The 25,825-nt window shown below is 37.6% G+C and overlaps 1 protein-coding gene across 1 annotated transcript in view; it reads left to right on the top strand.

Annotated features, from left to right (window-relative positions):
- Positions 1-25,825, top strand: part of TENM1 (teneurin transmembrane protein 1) — a 619,648-nt gene that overhangs the window by 35,143 nt on the left and 558,680 nt on the right. The window contains exon 2 of the mRNA XM_079909820.1: positions 15,436-15,709. Coding sequence (XP_079765946.1) covers positions 15,493-15,709 — 217 coding nt within the window. The 5' untranslated portion in view covers positions 15,436-15,492. The remainder of the gene's footprint in view (positions 1-15,435; positions 15,710-25,825) is intronic.

The following is a 25,825-nucleotide window of genomic DNA, read 5'->3' as shown; positions in this document are numbered from 1 at the left end:
GACTCTTTCAAATCTTCATATAATTTCTTGCATACATTTGTCCCCTTGTCAAAATTTTGCTCCATTTTAAGCAGTCGGATTGAGTGAGGGCTTATGTGTTGCTCAAGTTTGGGTTGGTGACTTTCTCAACCAAATCTACTTATTCATGATTCATAAAATGAGATGTGTTTATATATGTGTAGATTTCAAGCAGTATGTTAGGCATTTTGCTTGCTTCTGAGATACATGGAATTAATAAGTAAGCTACCAAACCTCTTTAGGCCTCTATTTTCACAGCTGTAATAGGAGGAATAAGATGATGATGATATCAATGACAATGATGATGGCAGCCACCAATGAGGAATGAGTCCTTATTCTGTTTCCCACACTAGAATAGGAACTTCACATATATTATTTTAAAATAGTATGTGATATCCTTTTCCTCATTATAATATTAGAATGTGTTCATTGTAAGAAAAAATAAGATGGTAGAAAACAGTAAAAATTTGCCTTAGTGCTATTATTTAATAATTAACCTAAGAATTCTACCATCTTATCCATTGTTGATACCTTGATGATATATATACTTTCAAACTTTTGCTACAAAATACATCCAGGGTATGTTTTTGTTAATTCTCACATCAACATTGCAAGGTAGATATTGTTGTTCTAATTTTATAGATGAGCAAACATGAAGTTAAGTGAATGGAAGAGAAGGTAGTAGAGCCCAGGTCTGTCTGACTCAAGAGCATTCTCCAGTATGCTTCTTCTCACTCTTCTGTAATAGAGGTATTTGAGGATACATACTCCTCCCTTTAGCTAAGTAGACATCTGCACTTAGGCTGAACTCCAAAATATTTCATTTCTTCCCCTATACAAAACAACTTGCCAGTAAGGAGTCATATGCATGTAAGACAAGGTTTACCAAATAAAAAAGATTGACCATACCTGCTGGAGGACCAAGTGACACTGTCTGTCATCCAAAGTGACAGTGATATTTCTGGAAAAGTCCCCTGTCTCACTCAGTGAACCCCTTCACTTAAACAGGAGGTATTTTCCCTGAGAGTTTCTATTAAACTGATAGCAAATGTTCTTGTAGCAGATAAAGCAAAATTTTCTTATTCTTAAAAATCTACAGAAATGTCTTCTTCATGGGACTTCCCTGGTGGTCCAGTGGTTAAGACTCTGCGCTTCCACTGCAGGGGGCATGGGTTCAATCCCTGGTCGGGGAACTAAGATCCCGCAAGCCGTGTGGCACAGCCAAAAACAAACAGACAAAACCAGAAATGTCTTCTTCAGATATTCCACAGTGCCCTGCTCTCCAGCATCTTCCCTCCCTGTTAGAGAAGAAGTAGACTCACTTGCAATGATTAGATCATTTGTATCAAACTAAGGGCTACTTGGAGATTTTACAACCTCCGAGGGCAAAAAGGGCAAAGATATTATTCTGCATAGGAGCCCTTAGCTACTTTTGCCCTTATGCTTTTAGTATTCTTGGTTGCTTCCTGGTTTAACTTTCATTTTCTTTCCTGGAGGTTACTTTCATTTTCTGAAATTATAAATCCCCATTCGCTAGCCAGAGATAAACATAAGGCTCCGTTGTATCCCCACTTTCCTTGACCTGATGACGAATCCAGATGACAGCTTAGAGTCCTTCTCCACAGTGGATAATCTGGATAGTTTGTATCCACAAATGGGTCAAGCATATTGCATTCAGTGTTCCATCAAGTCATGCCAAGTCCATGCTCTCACAGGTTTAGATTTTAAAAGAAAGGGCTAGGAGGTTGGTGCATTTCCTGGCATGGAGTATACCTCTTAGTGAAATGAAAGACACTTTGCAGACCAAAAGCTGGCATGAAACATACCTTTGATTTCATCAGCAAGCATGCCATATGTCACAAAATTCTACTGCTTCCTCCCTGTTATTTCATCTGAGTGCCTCTTTCCTGCACATGGCTCTCAGTTGCAGTTAAGTAAAATGGATAGTACAGTTAATTGATGTAAATAACTTGAATTCATTTGGGCCTAAGTTAGTTATTTGCTAAATTAACACTATTCTGAGTTTGATACTCTTTATGGGAGGTAACATGTTATAGTGAAAAGAGGAGCAGACTAGGAATAATGAAACCTGGGTTCTCGTCCAAAGTCTGCTACTGCCTTGCTGTGTTTTGCAAATATTTGAGGCTCTGTTTTCTCATCTGAAAGTGGGAGTAATAATATCCTGCCAACGTGCTATGTCAGAGGGGCGTAAGCATATAAATTGTAATATTGTATGTGAAATTTAAAAGTTGAAAATGTCTAAAGTACTTTGCAAAGTGCGAGGTACTCTTAATATATACCTTCTAATGAATGGCCAAATAGCCATGCATATATGAACGTGGATAGGAAAAGCAGGAAGGACAGTAAAAATTTCAAGTTTTCCACACAAAACTTGTCATTCCTAATATTCTGGTGAAAAAGTAATACATCCTCAATGTAGAGAATAGGGAAAATATAAAGGAAATAAAAATCATTCATAGTCACACAACACAAAGATAATTACCATTAGTATTTTGATGTATTTCCTTTCAGTTTTTAATTTTCAAAAAATAATTGGTAATAAACCTCTGTGTATGAGGGGTACTGCTTTTCTGGTTAAAAATTAATAGAAGTTAATTATAGAAAATTTAATAGTTCTCTGTAATCAACCCCTCTTCCTATGAAACTAGGTTTAACAATTTTTCAGTATTTCAGTTTTGTACCTTATTTTTTTCATTTAACATTGTATTGTAGTGTTTCCCCAAATCATTAAAAATTCTCAGAAACTATTTTAACTTTTTAGTATGTAAAATTTTAAATATATATTGAAGTAGAGAGCATGATTGAATGAATCCAATATTTAGCCATCACATAACTTCAGTAATTTTCCACTCATGGGCAATCATGCTTTATCTACATCTCACTCATTTCCCTCTGTTGCCTCCCTAGACTTTTTTGAAGTCCAAGATATCATATCACTTCATCCATAAAACTTTAGTATATGACTACAAGATATAAAGACTCTTCCTTAACCTAATTTTGATACCATATTGCACATTAAAAATATACAATAAATCTTTAATATCATCAGATATGCTGTACATTTTCAGATTTCTCAGACTATCTCATAAATGTATGTGTAGTTTTTCATTTCTTTGTTCAAATGAGAATCCTAGTAAGATGTACATATTACAATTTATAGCTATGTCTCTTAAATCTCTTTCAATTCCTGTATTTCCCTTCCTGCTATTAATTTTTTTCCTTGCAATTTATTTGTTGAGGAAACTCGATCATTTCTCACACTCTTGATTTTGCTCTTTGCATTCCTGTTGCATTATTTGATGTGTTTCTCTGTCTTTAGTATTTCCTATTAACTGGATGTTAGATCTGGACCACCACTGGTTAATAGAAATATAATGCAGGACACATATGTAGTTTTTAAATTCTGGGAGCCACATTGAAAAAAGGAAAAAAAACAGGTGAAATTAATTTTAATAATATATTTTACTTAACCCGATACGCCCAATTGTTATCACATCAATATAAAATTATTGATGAGGCATTTAAAATGGTTTTTATTATATTCTTTGAAATACTAAGCAAAAAGGCTATAAATCCCTAATGTGTAGCATTTTTATAAAGTCCTGCCGTTAAAAGATCAGTGATTTGGGCTAGATTTCTGGCTGTGGCCTAGTAAGGATCTACAAAACCACTTCCTAAAAAACAGCTATAAACTATGAAGCTCTACAAGTTGACAAAAACAACCATTTAAGCACCCTGGAAGTCAACCAAAAGCCTCCAACAATCCAAAAGGCACCCATACTTGAGTAAACTATTGGACTTTAAGTAATAGTAGTGGGACTCTGTGGTTTTTTGGCCTGGGAATACTCGTGCTCTACACACACCCCTCCCCCCTTCTTTACACACACACACACACACACACACACACACACACACACGCACGCACGCACGCACGCACACACACAGACTGATCAGTGCCCATGTGGGACAGGCAGTAAGAATTGTAGCTGCACTGCCATGGTTGACAGTGGTTCACTTAATGTGGAGAGGTGCACGATGCCCACGTCCAGTGATATTGCTGGTATAAGTGATAATCTCAGTGGAGTTTGACCAGTGGGGCGGGCCAACCGTTCTGCTAATCTGAGATTGTGGTAAGCGTATTCCTGTCTGAGACTGTGCACATGTGCAGTAGGCAGTGGAGACTTGAGAGAGCCTCAAGCCAGCTCTATTCATCAACCCTGAGGCAGTGCACAGAGGAGACGTGAAGAGGCCCAGTGGAAAATGAAAGCTTTGGCAAACTTAAAAATGTCATGAACTTTGAATGTGCTCCCTTTTCCACACACAGATCCATTGGCAGAAGATAGAACCCTTATAGATTCGAGGTGGTTGAGGACAACCTCTTTGCAATTATTGACTGATCACAAAGCTACAGGGACACAGAGTTCACCCTTAGGAAACCAAGCTTAAAAAAGAATATAACAAAAATACTGACCAGAGAAACCAGCCGTACATCATCGGGTGACATATTTCACAGATTTAGCCCAGGCGTGTCAGTAAATAAATTAAAAAATCAGCAACAGTTACCTTCAGGGGAAAAGTCAGAATCCAGAATTGTTATATTTCCAAAATGTCCAGTTTTCAACACAAAATTATGAAATATGCAAAGAAAAAAAATCAGTCAATATAAACTGTCTCTTAATATCGCCAGATGTTGTAACTAACAGACAAGACTTCAAAGTAGCTATTATAAATACGTTCAAAGAAGAAAAAGAAACCATGAATAAAGACAATGGAAATTGTGACAAAAATGAACAAACTAGTGATTTTCAACAAAGAAGTAGAAATATAAAAAAAACCAAATGGAAATAATTGAAATAAAAAATTCACTACAGGGACTCAACAGCAGATTCATGATGGTAAAAGAAACAGTTAACTTGAAGATTGATCTATAGAAATTATTTAATCTGAAGAACAGAGAGAAAAAAAAATCAAAGAAAAATGAACAGAGCCTCAGGGACATGTGGGGCAACATTAAGAATACAAGAAAAAACCCACCAAAAACCCAACATATACATAATATGGATCCCAGAAGGAAGTGGAAAAAGAAAGGGGTGGCAGAACATGCTTAACAAAAATATTTGCAAATTTAACACAACAACATACAAAAAGGATTATGTTCAGAAATAAAAAGGACATGAAGGACTGATAAATGCTCCAACATGGATGAACAAGAGCATTATGAAAGCATTGTGAAAGTAGCCAGATGCAAAAAGACCACATATTGTGTGATTCCATTTATAGAAAATGTCCAGAATAGGCAAATCCATAGACAGAAAGTGTATTAGTAGTTGCCAGGTGCTGGGGGGGAGGTTGAATTGGAAGTGACTGCTTGATGGATTTAGGGATTATTTTTAGGATGATGGAAATGTTTAAAAACTGGATGGTGGTGATGGTTTCACAACTCTATAAATGAACTCTATAAATGTTATATAAATTATATATCTAAATAAAGCAGTTTAAAAAAGAAATAGTAAACCAACAACAGAAACAAAACAAAAAGATCAGTAACGATTGACTCCCTGAATATTATTTTTTCAAAACAACAGATAACCTAGGATTGCTACATTTACAGTTGCAAAAGTCATTAATTAATAATCATAACTGTATAAATTGTTTTGCAGTTTACATGGGGCTTTCATATATTTCATATATTTTATTGGGGTCATCTGTCAGCACTCTGGGGGAGGAAGGTTGTTTAGCCTTTATTATGCAAAAAGGAGAAGAGGTTAGCTGATTTATCCGATGCCATACAGTAAGTGACACAAGATGGGCCCAAACTCAGACTTTCTGACTCCAAGTTCAGTGCCCTTTCTGCTATATTATATCAACCCCACTTTCTGTGGTAGCAACCCAATTGGAATTACATTGTACTACTCCCTGTAGGTAAATATGGAACCTTAGATATTAGAAGAGGGAATCACAAAGGTGAAAATTACAACTCAATCTGTGCTCTGTTCTTACTGAGCATTTGTTGGTAGGGAGGCTGAGGAAGTCTAGTAAACTTCTGGCTTGTGGCCTGGAATGGTGCAGAAATCTGTATCAAACTGATCACACGTTGACCCAGCAACACCAAGCCTGTTCTAGGTCTCTTTCATCTGGGTGTCTAGTAAAGGCAAAATGTGGTAGGCAGGAGAAATTGTGTTGGAGATTTATACCCAATAGCGTTTGCAGAACAGCCATGTTTTTATAGGTTTACTGGTATCACTCATGGTATTGTAGGACCCTTCCACTTAGATCTAAATTCCTCCTTTCCTGGGCATCTTTATGTCATCCTTGTCCATGAAGCTTATTCTCTTTGTTACATATGCAATACCTTTTTCAGATGATTTGTAGGATCTAGAAGCCACTTAGTCTCCTAAGCTGCTGAACTGCAAACTAAAATCTTGCCTGAGTTTCCCACTCTGGTTCCAGCACCTTCCTCTGAATCTTATTTCGAAGAATCTGTGACCCTCATAGCAAAGAGACTAAGAGTACAGGCTATGGAGCTGGACATTTTGGATTTGAATTCTAGCTTCACTAGCTGTGTGATCTTGGTGAAATTACTTAACCTTTCAGTGCTTCTGTTTCTTTATCTGTCAATGAGGAAAACATATCTCATTATGAAAATTTTGAGGATTAAATGCAATCATGGATGTATATTGCTTAAAAGAGTTCCTGGATCTTCTTTTTAGTCCTTTTACTTCTGATAATAATAATAATAAGGAGGAGGAGGGGGAGGAGAAGAAGGAAGAAGAAGAAGAAGGAGAAGAAGAGGGGGAAGAAGAAGAGGAAGAATTATTATTTAAGCAAGCCGAAAACTTGAACTTATACTACAGGCTTTCCTCTGGTACTTGTTTTTTACAACTTTCAATCATATTATTTTCATGTGCTAGCCGTAACAGCCCTGTGAGGCTCATAGGATTAATGATATTAGGTATTTTCCCCACTTTACAGAAAAGAAAATAGTGGTACACTACTTTGTCATAAAGCTGGGTCTGGAACACACATTTTAAGATTCTCTCATGGGGCTCTTTCTAATACAGCCTGCTGCCTTTAACATAGTTAGCATTTGCCCAAAGGAGCAAAATACTTGGTGCAAAACTCAGCAATCATTATTAACCCCTGTATCCACCTCTACAATTAAGTCACTAAAGGGTCTACATCTTTGTAGCATATGTTATGTTAATTTGATTAGCTTCTTTTCCACCTAATATTTAACATAATTGAAATTGAAGTTCAAGCAGTAAGTAGTGAAAATGTTTCTGCTCCCAATTGTTTTACATGAAACTTGAGAGGGTTACTGATAAAGTGCGAATTTCACTGAACTAATGTAGAAGATGGATGGCAACAGAAGGCTATGATTAGTATTTGCTATTTGCAAACTATGGAAGAAAGTGATATCTCTGGTTGTTCAATGTCATATTTAAAGCCTATTACTTTTCAAGATACTGTGTTAAATTTGATGCTACATTTTGGATAAGTGTGTTAATGCTAAAATTACTATGAAATTTACAACACCCCAGTGGATTTCATTGTAAGAAAAATGAATCGACTGTAATTGTTTATTTGGGGGAAATAAGCAGCTATTGTTCTTCTCCAAAGAGTGAGAAGACTTTTATACATTGAGTTACCTGTATACATACAGTTTTTTTGAAGAGTGTTCCCCATATTAAGTGTTTAGCTGATTTACATAATCTGCCACAAAGGATATTGAGAAGTTATAAGAGAAAGATAATTTGAAATTACTTTAGGTAGTTGTTGGAGTTCCAAAAGAGGGATGGTGTGATGCAGATAGATGTCACTGCAACTCAGAGATGTATTATTATTTTCAAATTACTAAGGTATAGAGATGTGCTAGGTATTTGTACACAGTTTTTAAAAAATCCCTGCCTCAACAAATTTGAAATATGAACCAGAGATTCTGGGCCCTCATTTTGGCATGTGGTAAGCTGTTGCCATTTATCTAATGGGATATTATGAAATACTCAATAAATCTTTAAAATTATGATATATATTGTTCCAGTTCCCAAGAACTTTGACCAAACGTCTGTGTGTGTGTGTCTGTGTGTCTGTGTCTGTGTGTGAGTTTTGGAGTCCAAATTCCCTAAGCAGCAATGGGGAATACGAAATTAGAGTGTCTAAAATAATTGGTCTAGAATTCTAGATGTTTTCCTTTTAAAATCATTTTCCAGATTAGAGTGTTTTGTGGAGTCTGGCAACAACACCAACTTTGCCATTTACTAATTCTTCTCTCTCCCTGCTTGTCTCATGTGATCTAGCATCCATATCCATAAAAGTGTTTAGAGTTTTTATCCAAAAATAATGAGAAAAAATAGACACAAGAAGCCAGAAGAAAACAGAGCATCTACAGAAAGAGATGTGAGATTAATCATCACTATTTAGTTGTGGAATTAAATGACTTCCATTTTTCTTTTTCAAAATGGCCTAAAGAGCCTGCCGAGGCACTGGGAGGAAATCCACTGCAGCTGTTCTCACAACTGAGTCAAATCAGTTTTAGAGGAATATTTTTCCAGGAGGGACCTTTCATGCTTCCATTGTAAGACTTTAAAAGCACTAATAGAACAATTAGGTTAAACAAACTCATGTGAACCAATGCGGTAAACAGAATTTCATTTCAACTCTTGAGTGTTATCTCTTTGATATAATGGGATATCTATGTACCACAAAAGCAGTCTACTTCTAAAGGTATCATTTCCTGGATAAGAAGCCCCATATGCAGTACATAAAATTCTCAGCCTATCTCCTGAAAAATGATGATTTATTTCTCTTTTTATTTACTAAAATGTTATAGCAGTATCCATGAGACACCATAATACCTGGCCAAATCCATAACAAAGCAAACTAGTGCTTTAGGCTTTATGTACCTATCTAGGCTCTCATCATACACATATTGATAGGTTTTCTTGTTTTTTAAATAATAGAATTCAGTCAGACTACAGTTTATTTGGTGTATGAGTAAATGAAGTCAATCAAACAGCTGCTGGGTAGTTAGATACTAACAAATTGTCTTCAGAAAGCCTCTTGGTTTTATCAAGTTTGTCATATTTTTCTAAAGCATCTAAAGCAACTGATTTATGTCCAGCCAGTGATCATGCTTTCCTTTTAGTATAAAGTTCATTCATCTAAAAAGGACAAAAATAAAAAGGGCAAACAACAAACTGTGAAAGGCAGTTTCAGCAAATATTATAAAGGCTTAATTTATTTGCCGTATTGTACCAATATAGCTTAATTTTTAAAACTCACTAAGGACCCCAGTAGATAAATGCACAAAAGCCATAAATAGTTCACAAAAGAGGATAAAGAACTAGCAAACACATGCAGAGGAAATATTCAACATCACTAATAATCAAGGAAATGCAAAGTAAAAGTGGATACCTTTAATTTACTTATTTCAAGTAGACATTAAAAAATAATACTCAAAGTTGACAAGGGTAGAGCGAAAGGAGAGTGTTCCCATACATTGCTAATAGCAGGGTAAATCATTATAATCCTCCAAACCTTTTGACTCATTAATTCAACTTCTTGGAATCTACCCTAAGGAAATAATAAAAAATATCAAAGATGTTCATGTTATTTTTATTTGACTCCAGTTAGAATACTTGTAAATAGAAAGGGAAGAATATAAATGCCCAATAATAGGGGAATGGGTGTGTAAATTACAGTACATCCACACTACACTGCTATTAAAAATGATGGTTACACAAATTCTACAGAAACATGCAAAAAACATCTACTGTGAAGGAAACAACATGAAAAAAATATATGTGTATATTATGACTGTAAGGAAATGGGCCAGAATGACAGCAGTCACTCTTACAGGCTGGTAGGATTATGGGGGAGATTTCTCCCTCAATTTTGCAAAGATGCAAGTGATTATGTTACTTTTAAAGCTTCCCCCCGCCCCCCAACAGTTCACTACTTAAATGTTTGCTTAAGAAAAACAAAGACAGGTGAGAGAAGAATCAGCGAAGAATTCACATTTACTTCCGAAGTCCAATGTCTTCTGAGTCAGTCAATCTGCATCAAAATAAAAGGTCCTTATTAAGGAAAATTATTGTAATAATTCCAAAGAGTACGATCCCCCTTTTGCTAGCTGTTCTCCAGGTACTTGGTGGCCTCATTTGGTCTTGTCTGGTGTGCTCTGAAGGCCTGTTTTCCTTGGGCAATATGCTCTGTACCCTTTAATTTTTTTTCTAGGGTGGAGTGAGCCTTTTTGGTGAAAGCCCCAACAGTTGCTATGAGTAGGACAAGTCTGTTTTCCGATTTGAGAGGGCAGCCATATATGATAAAGAACAAGATATGGAAAGAAAGTAACAGGAATAGAGGAAGAGGAAGAGAGGTTATCCTCAATGAATAGATGTATACACAGACCCACGGATTCAAAAGCAGTATTTTACTTAAACTACCCTATAATAGATTGGAATGAGTATGAAGGGTTGGGAAAAGGGAGGGGAAAGGAAGGAAGGCAAGCTGATAGGAGGAGGAATGATAAATAATGTAAACTTGGCTTTGAACATACCCACCATTTGGGGAGGCAATCAATTTAAGCTTCCCTTCAATTTCATATACAATCATGGGATTTTAGAGCTGGAAGAGCTCTTTGAGATAATCTAATCTCCTTTTATATTTAGGTAAACTAGAGGCCCCGAGAGAGGGAAGATGATGTACCTTAGGCCACTATTCCAGGTATTCTTCTGAAAGACAAAGTGGAATAGTGATCAAGAGTGTGTCCTTTGGAGACAGATTGTATGAATTGAAATCTCAGCTCTTCTGCTTACTAACTGTGTGACCTTGGGCAAGTCACCTAACTGTTCTGTTCCTTAGTTTTCTTTATAAAATGGGTATAAAAGTAGTACCTACCTCATAGGGTGCTATAAGAATGAAAAGAGGTAATATATGAAAAGCATTTACAACAGTGTCTGGTAGGCCTGATACCTGGTAACTGCCGTGAGTTAGCTGCTGCTGGGGCAGCTGCTGCTTTTGTTGTGATAATCCTGCCATTCCAAGGCCAGTGATTTCCCCATACCAAATTGTCTGTCCATAGCCTTATGTGACTAAAGAAATAAACATAAAACCTCATTGGGTCTCCTCTGAAGTCACCTTGGAGTTTATCTTGTTAGCAAGTAGAAAGTGGAAAACACAAGGGTAAACCACAGGTGGTGACATTTAAATTTATACTATGTGATCTATCTGAATGGATCTTCTGCAGTAGCAAAGATAATTGACTTCTGTTTTTTACTCTGTTACATTAGCAGCATGCGTTTACCTACACAATTGCTTTTTTTAAAAAAGTTTATCATTATCAAAATAATAGAGAAATAAAAAATTATTTTGATGTGAATTGCATTATATGTACCTTTGGTTTTTCTACGAGTTGATAATGTCATCATCATGTCTAAATGACATTGGCTTGTCAGTGGACCTCCAGGCACTGAATGAAAACGTCAGTTAAGCAGATATGAACCTATTCTTTACCTTAGAGTATTTAGAACAGCATCTTTTCAGAATTATTGTGCTTTCGAACTTCGTTACATTTAAAATATTAATCTCTTTCTTAATGTTTTACCACTTTTTTATTTTCAAAAGGTGAACTAGTTTTGAGTAACATCAAGCTCTGTCTCTCAAGACCTTGTTAAATCTCACAGTTGTATACTTTCACAGCTCTAGGCACATGATTATGTGTGCCTCCGTATCACGTGTCTGAAGAGAGCTGGAGTATATCTTCTGCCATCTCTGTCCACTGACGTAGATTTTAACATAAGAAATTGTGGTTGAGGGTCAGGGAACAGGGAAAGATTATTTTCTCTTGGTTTTTACCAATTTGTGATGTAAGATTGTTTCCAACGGACACTCTGATTATAGCTGTGAATAGCTGTGATTAGAACTTCAAGAATGGTTCAGAATGGCTATAGGAATCTCTCTCTCTTCTCATCTCACTTTCATGTTGCAAGTACACATACTGAGGGAAAGAAGAATGTCTAGATTTTCATACATAAAAATACAGGTGATTTTAACATGATAAATCATAGTAACCAAAAACACAACGTTAGGCATTAGAAGTGAGATGTTTTTCATTTTTAAATTTAACTTGTTAGGTTCGAGTGGTATAAATTTATAACCAGCTGAGGCTTAAGAGGGAGCATTATTTTGGCCATACCTCTGCTATGTTAATCCCAAGCAGAGTGAACCAAAGATTTTACTGAAAGAGCAAGTGAGAGATCGGAAGTGTGCTTTAGAAAATAAAATAATATCTATTTATCTCCTTATTATAACATTTTATCAAGCATGTTATTGGTTTTTTTAATTATAAGGTCCTTGATTGATATTTTTGCATTATCAATGACCTTATGTGGAAAATAGCTCTCCAGCCCTGCTCAGTAAACTTTCAGTCTTTAATGAACAAAGAACTGTATGTGTTGGTTAAAATGAAGTGGCGTGAATTTTATTGATGCCTCCTTTTCTGGGTGAAAGTCCAATCTTCAGCTGCAACAATGCATCTCGGGAAGTCTGCTATTGGTACATTTCTCACTTTGCACTGTTTGTAGCTAAGTCAAGGTCTAAAATCCAGGCAACTGTTTACTTTCTGAAGAATATGCTATGGGAACCTAAGAAGAGAGAGATTAAAATTGGCTTTAGATGCTCAATGGAATTTCAGTGGTTGTGGTGATGGTGTCGGTGATGAACAAATAAGCAGTCCTTTCCCAATATCTTCATCTTTGGTGCTCAAACATTACTTTGTCTTTTTTTTGAGTCATTTCATTATGCTTTGTAGTAGAGTTGTTTATTTATCACTTATATTACATAACAACTGTGAGTTCCTTGGGGGCAGAGACTATGGCCTATTCATTTCTATATTCTCCCTGGCCCCTCTTGTGAGTCTTGGCAATGGTTTATTCATTTCACTTAACAGGTATTTAGCAAAGGTCTACTATATGCAAGGCACTGTGCTCATTTTGGGGATATAGGAATGAATAGAACAGATAAAAATATCTACCTTCATAGAGGTTGCATTTCAGAGGGGAGAGACAGGTGGCAGACAATAAACAAAATATACAGTATATCATTTAGTGACAAGTGCTATGAAAGACAGGAAGGAGGATGAGAAATGACACTTTTCAGTGGTTTACAATGAGAGGTTGCAAAGGCCCTGAGGTGGAATCGTGCCTGGTATTTTTGGAAACAGCAAGAAGGATAGTACATCTAGAGTGCATGAGATGCGGGAAATATCAGAGGATGAGTTTGGAGACGTTAGGGGAGGGAGAGGTGGACACTGTAGGGGTCCACCTAGGTCATTGTAAGGATTTCAGCTTTTATTTTAAAGGAAATAGGGTGCCATTGCTACTTTTGAGCCAAGAAGAGACATGCTATGACTTAGATTTAAAAGCTTCATTCTGGCTGGAGTGTGGGGAACTTGCTATAAGGGACTGATGGTGTAGCAGCGGATCAATTAGGAGGCTATTGCAATAATCCTGGTGTGGTAGTAGGGAAGTGGAGACACGTTGTTGGATTCTGGATATATTTCAAAGGTAACACCTACAGGATGAACTGATGGATTGCATGTGGGATGTGAAAGACAGGAATCAAGGATGACTTCAAGTAGTGTGGCCTCAGCAAACAGAAGAACGAAGTTGCCATTTACCAAGGTGGAGAAGACTATGAAAGGAGCAGTTTTGGGAAGGGAAGCAGTTTTGAACATAGTAAGTTTGAGATACCTTTTAGATATCCAAGTAGAGACATAGAGTAAGCAGTTGGATATTCAAGTCTATGGCTCAGGGGAGGGACCTCTGCTGGAGCTACAGATTGGGGGACTGTGAGTGTATAGTCAGTATGTGAAGCCGTCAGATGGTATGAGCTTAGATTATTATTGAATCATCAGTATATATTCATTTATAATACTTTATCTGCTTTCTCTCCAAGGATGCTCAACTTTGCTGTCAATTCAACCAAGCTAGGTGTCTCCGTGGGCCACTTAATGGAATTTGTAGATTCAGGAGTTAAATAGTTTTTACTATGTATGTGCCTAGAGTAGTGCTAAGTGGTATGGGGGACATAAAGAGGAATAAGACTCAGAGTCTGCCTTCAAGGACCTGGTTAGGGAACTAAGGCTTCAACTGGTGAAACGTTGCTCATACTATGAAGCATTATGTACCATTGAATGCATATCAGTCAATTGATAAGCTTTATTGAGTGATTTCAGTGTTCTTTTTGCTGTACATGCAATAGAAATTCCAAAAAGTGAGATACTGTACATGATAAAGGAGCCACTACATAGATGCCTGAAGATTTCTTTGACAATGCATATGGTGAAGAGCTGAAGAAAAATAAGGGAGTCATTTTCACTGCAAAATAAAATCATGGCATTATTTGGTTTCAAGCTAGGTTTCTTTAACATTGTATGAAAGGACCAAGTTGCAGAGTTACAACAGTGGATGAAAATGAGAATGAAAATAAGAACATTTTGACAGGACTTTAAACTTTTCAGAAGACTTTGACAGCTCAGGTGGCATTTGATCTTCTCTGACCACTCTGTGCTAAGTAAGGTGGATAATGCCTCTATGGGTCTTAAGAGCCTTAGTGGCTCCTAGCTCAGCATTCTGTGGGGAAGGGGGGTTCTTTCAGTGATTTATCATGAAGTGTTAAATCTCTATTTCTAAACCCAATTTAGATCCTGCTGTTCCTACACCAGTATACTCACCAGAAGTGTTGTTTATATCCTCTCGGTACTATGAAGAACAAAAATTTACCACCACCTAACTCATTAAAAATGCTCTGCAAGCCTGAGGCGCAGAAGCCACTGTATGAACACATAGAGCTCGGTCCCCCTTAAGGACACTTTATTTCATGAGCCTCTCTAACTCAGAATCATTCTCTTCCTCAGAGCCCCTTTCTTAAATGCAGTATTAAACCAGAGGCAAGTATGTGTTTTTTTCTGAATGTAGTTCTCTTACCAGTTTTCATTTCAGATGTAGGATGTGCTGGGTTAATATTTGTACTTCTGGCCACTTTCAAATCTTATAATGTTTTTTTAATCTGACCACAGACTTTAACATTAAACACATGCACACACCATAGAAAAACGCTGTCCTTTATTTGCCTTCCAATACAAATATTTTTGAAGACTCTCTTTCACCTTGAGTATTTTCTAATACTGCTACCTCCAGCTTAATCCTAACTGCTTGACAAGGTATGCGTGTAACACAGTGTTATTATTGCCTCCGGCTAGCTTCATGTCATCTAGTTTGTCTTTTGCTCCCCTCCTTTGACAGTATTATCAGGACCAATTGTGAATCGGCCAGATGCATTTTCTCGCAAAAGGACAAATCTAAGATGGCTTGTGTTTTTCCCTCTTTCTTTCAGGACTGCTTACATTAAAGGAGTTCCTTTTTTCATGAAACTGAGCTTGCTTAATCAGAGATGGAGCAAACAGACTGCAAACCCTATCAGCCTCTGTCAAAAGTCAAGCATGAAATGGACCTAGCTTATACTAGTTCTTCCGATGAGAGTGAAGATGGAAGAAAACCAAGACAGTCATACAACTCCAGAGAAACTCTGCATGAGTATAACCAAGAGCTGAGGATGAATTACAATAGCCAGAGTAGGAAGAGGAAAGAAGTAGAGAAATCTACTCAAGGTATGTTTTTATTGGATTTTTATAGCTAATATTATTTCTCATTAGGGAATGCTTGTATGCATAAACATAAGTTTCAAAAACAAATTTGCTGATGTTAACTGGTTAATAATTTGCGCTACTTACATATGCTTAGTGAATCTGTTTCATATGCCAATCCAGCTGAGGTTGTCGGATTGTGCATGAATTTGGATGCAACAATCCTCTTATCAGAGCATTCAAAATTTGTCTAATCCTACAAATAGCCATTTACAGACTGAAGGATAAATAATTTATAGTAAGATGAAAAGTAAACAGCTAAGTGCTTTTCAAGCCATTGCCTATATGGGACAAAAGTCTCAAATAAATATTTGGCATCTAAAAGAGCTTTAAAAAGGTTAGTGGGGACTACCAAGCAAAGGTCCAGAAAGTTTGTCCACAGAATGCTGAAACCTTGTGCAACACAGTCCTAAGGGAAGGTAAGAATTGGTTGGAACCCTTCCTACCACAGCCGTAATGTGGGGCATATCCTTTGGACAGCCTTGGTTTTTCAATTATGGATTGACAAGACAGTTTCTAATAAATAGAAAACAGATAGAAATATTATTTCCTTATTTCTTTTCAATTGATAGATACGTGGTATTAGACTATTTTAACTACACAGGAAAAAAAAAGATACTGACATTGGCACAGGTTACTTTTTTTAAAAAAGAAGAAGTCTGTGTTGAGATTTAAAAAAAAAATAATTTTATTATCTAGATCAGTGGTTCTCAAAGCATGGACCTTGGCCCAGCAGGAACAGCATCACCCACAGACTTGTTAGAAAGGCAAATTCTCTGGGATCACCAAAGATCATGTAAAGTGTGGTTATTACAAATGAAAATTGCTGTATTCTAATTAGTATTGGAACCTTATGTTAGAAAAACTTTAAATGGAGCCAAAGATTTAAGATATTCATACCAACATTTAGATATGCACTAAATGTTTATATTAACTATGTTACTCATTTTTTAGCTCTTAACATACTTGCTAAAGGTCTTATATCTGTCTTTTCAAGTAATTCATTTTAATCTTCCCTATTTATTCAGCTAAAGACTGAAACTTTGTTATGAGTAATTTTATTCTTCTGCGTAACTGGAAATTGGAAAATGTCTTATGAGAATTTTTGGGGGGGTGTTCTATTATACTTTAAGAAATGTGTAGTTACCATTAAAATATTTTTCTATTAAGTTTGTCTTTACAGAATATGAACTTACAATTGTGACTTGTGGCTTATGGAATTGGAGTGTAGAGTGCCTGACCTAATAATGTTGTGAATTTAAATAAGAATGTATTTCTGGTGACAGTTTGTTCTAAAAGTATAAGCAATTTTATATTAAGTCAATATAAAGAACTAGCCAGCCTCGGATTTTGTCTCTCTGCATTGTGATCAAAATGAATTCTGAGACAAGAGAAGTTTGTCTTCAAAGATGTCACCCTAATTTCATTTTAATAACCTATTATTATTCAATAAGTTTATTTTTTAACATCTTTATTGGAGTATAATTGCTTTACAATGTTGTGTTAGTTGCTGCGGTATAACACAGTGAATCAGCTATATGTATACATATATCCCCATTTCTCCTCCCTCTTGTGTCTCCCTCCCACCCTCCCCATCCCACCCGTCTAGGTGGACACAAAGCACTGAGCTGATCTCCCTGTGCTATGCAGCTGCTTCCCACTAGCTATCTATTTTACATTTGGTAGTGTATACATGTCCATGCCACACTCTCACTTTGTCCCAGCTTATCCTTCCCCATCCCCGTGTCCTCAACTCCATTCTCTACATCTCCATCTTCATTCCTGTCCTGCCCCTAGGTTCTTCAGAACCATTTTTTTTCTTTTAGATCCATATATATGTGTTAGCATACGGTATTTGTTTTTCTCTCTCTGACGTACTTCACTCTGAATGACAGACTCTAGGTCCATCCATCTCACTACAGATAACTCAATTTCGTTTCTTTTTATGGCTGAGTAATATTCCATTGTATATATGTGCCACATCTTCTTTATCCATTCATCTGTCGATGGACACTTAGGTTGCTTCCACGACCTGGCTACTGTAAATAAGGCTGCAATGAACATTGTGATACATGACTCTTTTTGAATTATGGTTTTCTCAGGGTATATGCCCAGTAGTGGGATTGCTGGGTCATATGGTAGTTCTATTTTTAGATTTTTAAGGAAACTCCACACTGTTCTCCATAGTAGCTGTATCAATTTACATTCCCACCAATAGTGCAAGAGCGTACCCTTTTCTCCACACCCCGACCAGCATTTATTGTTTGTACACTTTTTGATGACGGCCGTTCTGACCGGTGTGAGGTGATGCCTCATTGTACTTTTGATTTGCATTTCTCTAATGATTAATGATGTTGAGCATCCGTTCATGTGTCTGTTGGCGATCTGTATATCTTCTTTGGAGAAATGCGTATTTAGGTCTTTTGCCCATTTTTGGATTGGGTTGTTTGTTTTTTTGATATTGAGCTGCATGAGCTGTTTGTAAATTTTGGAGGTTAATCCTTTGTCAGTTGCTTCATTTGCAAATATTTTCTCCCATTCTGAAGGTTGTGTTTTTATCTTGTTTATGGTTTCCTTTGCAGTGTAAAAGCTTTTAAGTTTCATTAGGTCCCATTTGTTTATTTTTGTTTTTATTTCCATTTCTCTAGGAGGTGGGTCAAAAAGGATCTTGCTGTGATTTATGTCATAGAGTGTTCTGCTTATGTTTTCCTCTAAGAGTTTTATATTGTCTGGCCTTCCATTTAGGTCTTTAATCCATTTTCAGTTTATTTTTGTGTATGGTGTTAGGGAGTGTTCTAATTTCATTCTTTTACATGTAGCTATCCAGTTTTTCCCAGCACCACATATTGAAGAGGCTGTCTTTTCTACATTGTATATTCTTGCCTCCTTTATCAAAGATAAGGTAACCATAAGTACATGGGTTTATCTCTGGGCTTTCTACCTTGTTCCATTGATCTATATTTCTGTTTTTGTGCCAGTACCATACTGTCTTGATTACTGGAGCTTTGTAGTATAGTCTGAAGTCAAGGAGCCTGATTCCTCCAGCTCCGTTTTTCTTTCTCAAGATTGCTTTGGCTATTTGGGGTCTTTGGTGCTTCCATACAAATTGTGAATTTTTTTTCTTCTGGTTCTGTGAAAAATGCCATTGGTAGTTTGATAGGGATTGCACTGAATCTATAGATTGCTTTGGGTAGTATAGTCATTTTCACAATGTTGATTCTTCCAATCCAAGAACATGGTATATCTCTCCATGTGTTTGTATCATCTTTAATTTCTTTCATCAGTGTCTTATAGTTTTCTGCATACAGGTCTTTTGTCTCCTTAGGTAGGTTTATTCCTAGGTATTTTATTCTTTTTGTTGCAGTGGAAAATGGGAGTGTTTCCTTAATTTCATTTTCAGATTTTTCATCATTAGTGTATAGGAATGCAAGAAATTTCTGTGCATTAATTTTGTATCCTGTGACTTTACCAAATTCATTGATTAGCTCTAGTAGTTTTCTGGTGGCAGCTTTAGGATTCTCTATGTATAGTATCTTTCATCTGCAAACAGTGGCAGTTGTACTTCTTTTCTGATTTGGATTCCTTTTATTTCTTTTTCTTCTCTGGTTGCTGTGGCTAAAACTTCCAAAACTATGTTGAATAATTGTGGTGAGAGTGGGCAGGCAACCTTGTCTTGTTCCTGATCTTAGAGTAAATGGTTTCAGTTTTTCACCACTGAGAACGATATTGGCTGTGGGTTTGTCATATATGGCCTTTATTATGTTGAGGTGTGTTCCCTATATGCCTACTTTCTGGAGGGTTTTTATCATATTTGGGAGTTGAATTTTGTCAAAAGCTTTTTCTGCATCTATTGGGATTAGTATATGGTTTTTATTCTTCAGTTTGTTAATATGGTATATCACTTTGATTGATTTGCATATATTGAAGAATCCTTGCATTCCTGGGATAAACCGCACTTGATCATGGTGTATGATCCTTTTAATGTGCTGGTGGATTCTGTTTGCTAGCATTTTGTTGAAGTTTTTTTTTTTTTTTTTTTTTGCGGTATGTGGGCCTCTCACTGTTGTGCCCTCTCCCGTTGTGGAGCACAGGCTCCTTGTTGAGGATTTTTGCATGTATGTTCATCAGTGATATTTGCCTTTAGTTTTCCTTTTTGGTGACATCTTTGTCTGGTTTTGGTATCATGGTGTTGGTGGCCTCGTAGAATGAGTTTGGGAGTATTCCTCCCTCTGCTATATTTTGGAAGAGTTTGAGAAGGATAGGTATTAGCTCCTTTCTCAATGTTTGATAGAATTCGCCTGTGAATCCATCTGGTCCTGGGCTTTTGTTTGTTGGAAGATATTTAATCACAGTTTCAATTTCAGTGCTTGTGATTGGTCTGTTTATATATTCTATTTCTTCTTGGTCCAGCCTTGGAAGGCTGTACTTTTCTAAGAATTTGTCCATTTCTTCCAGGTTGTCCATTATATTGGCATATAGTTACTTGTACTAATCCCTCATGATCCTTTTTATTTCTGCAGTGTCAGTTGTTACTTCTCTTTTTTCATTTCTAATTCTATTGATTTGAGTCTTCTCCCTTTTTTTCTTGATGAGTCTGGCTAATGGTTTATCGTATTCTCAAAGAAACAGCTTTTAGTTTTTTTGATCTTTGCTGTTGTTTCCTTCATTTCTTTTTCATTTATTTCTGATCGGATCTTTATGATTTATTTCCTTCTGTGAACTTTGGGGTTTTTTTGTTCTTCTTTCTCTAATTGCTTTAGGTGCAAACTTAGGTTGTTCATTTGAGATGTTTCCTGTTTCTTAAGGTAGAATTGTATTGTGATAAATTTCCCTCTTAGAAGTGCTATTGCTGCATCCCATAGGTTTTGGGTGATCGTGTTTTCACTGTCATTTGTTTCTAGGTATTTTTTGATTTCCTCTTTGATTTCTTCAGTGATCTTTTGGTTATTTAGTAGCATACTGTTTAGCCTCCATGTGTTTTTATTTTTTCCAGTTTTTTTCCTGTAATTGACATCTAGTCTCATGACCTTGTGGTTGGAAAAGATACTTGATATGATTTCGATGTTTTTAAATTCACCAAAGCTTGATTTGTGACCCAAGATATGATCTATCCTGGAGAATGTTCCATGAGCACTTGAGAAGAAAGTGTATTCTGTTGTTTGTGGATGGAATGTCCTATAAATCTCAATTACGTCCATTTTGTTTAATGTATCATTTAAAGCTTGTGTTTCCTTATTTATTTTCATTTTGGATGATGTGTCCATTGGTGAAAGTGGAGTGTGAAATCCCCTACTATGATTGTGTTACTATCGATTTCCCCTTTTATGGCTCTTAGCAGTTGCCTTATGTATTGAGGTGCTCCTGTGTTGGGTGCATAAATATTTACAGTTGTTATATCTTCTTCTTGGATTGATACCTTGATCATTATGTAGTGTCCTTCTTTGTCTCTTGTAATAGTCTTTATTTTAAAGTCTATTTTGTCTGATATGAGAATTGCTACTCCAGCTTTCTTTTGATTTCCATTTGCATGGAATATCTTTTTCCATCCCCTCACTTTCAGTCGGTATGTGTCCCTAGGTCTGAAGTGAGTCTCTTATAGACAGCATATATATGGGTGTTGTTTCTGTATCCATTCATCCAGTTTATGTCTTTTGGTTGGAGCATTTAATCCATTTACGTTTAAGGTAGTTATCGACATGTATGTTCCTATTACCATTGTCTTAATTGTTTTGGTTTTGTTATTGTAGGTCTTTTCCTTCTCTTGTGTTTCCTGCCTAGAGAAGTTTGTTTAGCATTTGCTATAAAGGTGGTTTGGTGGTGCTGAACTCTCTTAGTTTTTGCTTGTCTGTAAAGGTTTTAATTTCTGTCAAATCTGAATGAGATCCTTGATGGGTAGAGTAATCTTAGTTGTAGGTTTTTCCCTTTCATCACTTTAAATATATCCTGCCACTCCCTTCTGGCTTGCAGAGTTTCTGCTGAAAGATCAGCTCTTAACCCTATGGGGATTCCCTTGTATGTCATTTGTTGTTTTTTCCTTGCTGCTTTCAATTTTTTTTTTGTATTTAATTTTTGATAGTTTGATTAATATTTGTCTTGGCATGTTTCTCCTTGGATTTATCCTATTTGGGACTCTCTGCACTTCCTGGACTTGATTGACTATTTCCTTTCCCATATTAGGGAAGTTTTCAACTATAATCTCTTCAAATATTTTCTCAGTCCCTTTCTTTTTCTCTTCTTCTTCTGGAACCCCTATGATTCGAATGTTGGTGCGTTTAATGTTGTCCCAGAGGTCTCTGAGACTGTCCTCAGTTCCTTTCATTCTTTTTTCTTTATTCTGCTCTGCAGTAGTTATTTCCACTATTTTATCTTCCAAGTCACTTATCCGTTCTTCTGCCTCAGTTATTCTGCTATTGATCCCTTCTAGAGAGTTTTTATTTTCATTTATTGTGTTGTTCATCATTGTTTGTTTGCTCTTTAGTTCTTCTAGGTCCTTGTTAAACGTTTCTTATATTTTCTCAATTCTATTTCCAAGATTTTGGATCATCTTTACTATTATTATTCCAAATTCTTTTTCAGGTAGAGTGCCTATTTCCTCTTCATTTGTTAGGTCTGGTGCGTTTTTACCTTCTTCATCTACTGTGTGTTTCTGTGTCTTTTCATTTTGCTTGTCTTACTGTGTTTGGGGTCTCCTTTTCGCAGGCTGCAGGTTCGTAGTTCCCGTTGTTTTTGGTGTCTGTCCCCAGTGGCTAAAGTTGGTTCAGTCGGTTGTGTAGGTTTCCTGGTGGAGGGGACTAGTGCCTGTGTTCTGGTGTATGAGGCTGGATCTTGTCTTTCTGGTGGGCAGGACCATGTCCGGTGGTGTGTTTTGGGGTGTCTGTGACCTTAGTATGATTTTAGGCAGCCTCTCTGCTAATGGGTGGGGTTGTGTTCCTGTCTTGCTAGTTGTTTGGCATAGGGTGTCCAGCACTGGCTCTTGTTGGTCGCTAAGTGGAGCTGGGTCTTAATGTTGAGACAAAGATCTCTGGGAGAGCTCTCGCTGCTTGATATTACATGAGGCCAGGAGGTCTCTCGTGGTCCATTGTCCTGAAATCAGCTCTCCCACCTCAGAGTCTCAGGCCTGGCTGGAGCACCAAGACCCTGTCAGCCACATGGCTCAGAAGAAAAGGAAGAAAAAAAAAAAGAAAGAAAAATAAGTAAAATAAAATAATTAAAATTTTAAAAATTATTAAAATTTCAAAAAAGTTTAAAAAGTAATAAAAAAGGGAAGAGAGCAACCAAACGAATAATCAAATCCACCAATGATAACAAGCGCTAAAAACTATACTAAGATAGACAAAAAAATCAGAAACTAGTCAGTTGGATACAGCTAACCCCAAGTCTACAGTTGCTCCAAAAATCCACCACCTCAACTTTGGGATGATTCGTTGTCTATTCATGTATTCCACAGACGCAGGGTGCATCAGGTTGATTGTGGAGCTTTAATCTGCTGCTCCTGCAGCTGCTGGGAGAGATTTCCCTTTCTCTTCTTTGTTCGCACAGCTCCTGGGATTCAGCTTTGGATTTGGACCCGCCTCTGCGTGTAGGTCACCCTCTGGGGTCTGTTCTTCGCCCAGCCAGGAGGGGGTTAAAGGAGCGGCTGATTCGGGGGCTCTGGCTTACTCAGACCGGGGGAGGGAGGGGTATGGAATGCGTGGCGAGCCTGCGGTGGCAGAGGCCAGTGTGACTTTGCAATAGCCTGAGGCACGCCGTGTGTTCTCCCGGGGAAGTTGTCCCCGGATCCCGGGACCCTGGCAGTGGCGGGCTGCACAGGCTCCCGGGAGGGGAGGTGTGGAGAGTGACCTGTGCTCGCACACAGGCTTCTTGGTGGCGGCAGCAGCAGCCTTAGCGTCTCATGCCCGTCTCTTGGGTCTGCGCTGATAGCCGCGGCTTGCGCCCGTCTCTGGAGCTCCTTTAAGCGGCGCTCTTAATCCCCTCTCCTCGTGCACCAGGAAACAAAGAGGCAAGAGAAAGTCTCTTGTCTCTTCGGCAGCTCCAGACTTTTTCCTGGACTCCCTCCCGGCTAGCCGTGGCACACTAACCCCCTGGAGGCTGTGTTCACGCAGGCAACCCCAGTCCTCTCCCTGCGCTCCGACCGAAGCCCAAGCCTGAACTCCCAGCCCCGCCCACGCCAGCGGGTGAGCAGACAAGCCTCTCGGGCTGGTGAGTGCCGGTCGGCCCTGATCCTCTGTGCGGGAATCTCTCCGCTTTGCCCTCCGCTCCCCTGTTGCTGCGCTCTCCTCCGTGGCTCCGAAGCTTCCCCCCTCCGCCACCCACAGTCTCCGCCCGCGAACGGGCTTCCTAGTGTGTGGAAATCTTTCCTCCTTCACAGCTCCCTCCCACTGGTGCAGGTCCCATCCCTATTCTTTTGTCTCTGATTTTTCTTTTTTCTTTTGCCCTACCCAGGTACGTGGGGAGTTTCTTGCCTTTTGGGAGGTCTGCGGTCTTCTGCCAGCATTCAGTAGGTGTTCTGTAGGAGATGTTCCACATGTAGATGTATATGTGGGGAGGAAGGTGATCTCCACTTCTTACTCCTCTGCCATCTTGAAGTGGTCTCTACTCATTAAGTTTTTATTTAGCACTTGCTATGTGTTAGGCCTCCAGTCAGATGCTGGGGATGGAGATGACCATGATAGTTTCTGCTTGTAGGAAACTCATAATGTGGTGGAGAAAATAGACATCCAACAAATCATTACAATTAAATGTAGTAAGTACTTTTACAGATAAAGTGCTATGGAAGTACATGGGTGAGTCAGGGTCCATAGAAAGGTGATATTTGATCAAGGTCTTGACATTTGAATAAGAGTTTACTAGGAAAAGGACATTTCAAGAGGGTAGATTAGCAGGTGCAAAGGATAAAACTGTGAAAAGGCCTAGCATGATGAAAATTTCAATATAAAAAGAGTGAGGTGCATTGGCGCCAGATGACAAAAAGTCTTGCATGCCCAATTTAGGAGTTCCTTTTTTTCTTTAAACTTTTTTTTTTACAAAAAGCTTTTAAGTGATAGAGAATTTCACGATGAATTATAATTTTTAGGATGATAATTGTAGAAGCGAATTGTAGTTGTGTAAGCAGCAGTATAGACGATTGATTGCAATTGGGGAAAATTGGGTGCAGGGAGACAATCTCTGAAGGAACTGAAATAGCCCAGGCTAAGAATGGTGATGAATGTCTAAGCTCTGGCTGTATCAGTAGAGGTGAAGAAACATATTCAAGAGGTATTAGTGTGGTAGAATTGATAAGACTTAGTAATTGATTACTTGTCGAGGTTGAAAGAGATAACAGAGTCAAGGATGACTCTAAATTTCAAGGTTGGAAAACTGGGAGGATGGTGATCCATTTACCAAGAGAAGTAAAATACGAGTGGGTTTGGAAGGGAAGAGAATGAGTTTCTTTCTGAACATGTTAAGTTTAAGTTGCTTGGGTGACATCCTGGTAGATTTTCCTGTCAAGCAGTTGTTAATGTGTGCCTAGAGTTCAGGAACGATCTGGACTGTTGATATAAGTAGATTTGAATTCACAGGTTTCTTATAGTAGGAGATGCCTGGGGATGGATGAGATTACCCAGGTAGAATGTGTAGAGTGAGACCTGAAAAAAGTCAAGGGCAAAAACCTGATTCTATCATCCATGAACTGAAATAAACATGTTTTCAACCTATTTAAAATTTTAACTAGCACCATCCTTTGCTATATTGACTTATGTAAAGTATAAATATCCAGGAGGTGAAGGTCTAGAAACTTGGGGTCTTCTTGCTACTGACTTCATGATCTTTACAGACGCCTAGGAAGGGAAATATGTACCTCTTTGGGAGAGAAATGAATTAACCTGCATTAGGCAAAATTGTGGGCCCCGTGATCATCTTTTTTGTGAAGTCTGGAATCCTCTTTGTTGTTCTAGTCCATATATTGCTACCTATGTGTAAAAAAAAATGTTGATTTTCACAAATACATGGTAGCATCTTGCATCGACCTAGCTAAAGGTGAGCCTGACATTATTTTTAAGGAGTAAAATTCTTAGAAAATCATTGAGTTTTAAGATAGGA

Source organism: Stenella coeruleoalba, assembly GCF_951394435.1.
Source record: "Stenella coeruleoalba genome assembly, chromosome: X".
Lineage (NCBI taxonomy): Eukaryota > Metazoa > Chordata > Mammalia > Artiodactyla > Delphinidae > Stenella > Stenella coeruleoalba.
Note: the sequence above shows the minus strand (reverse complement) of the source record. Positions and strands in the feature narration are given on the sequence as shown.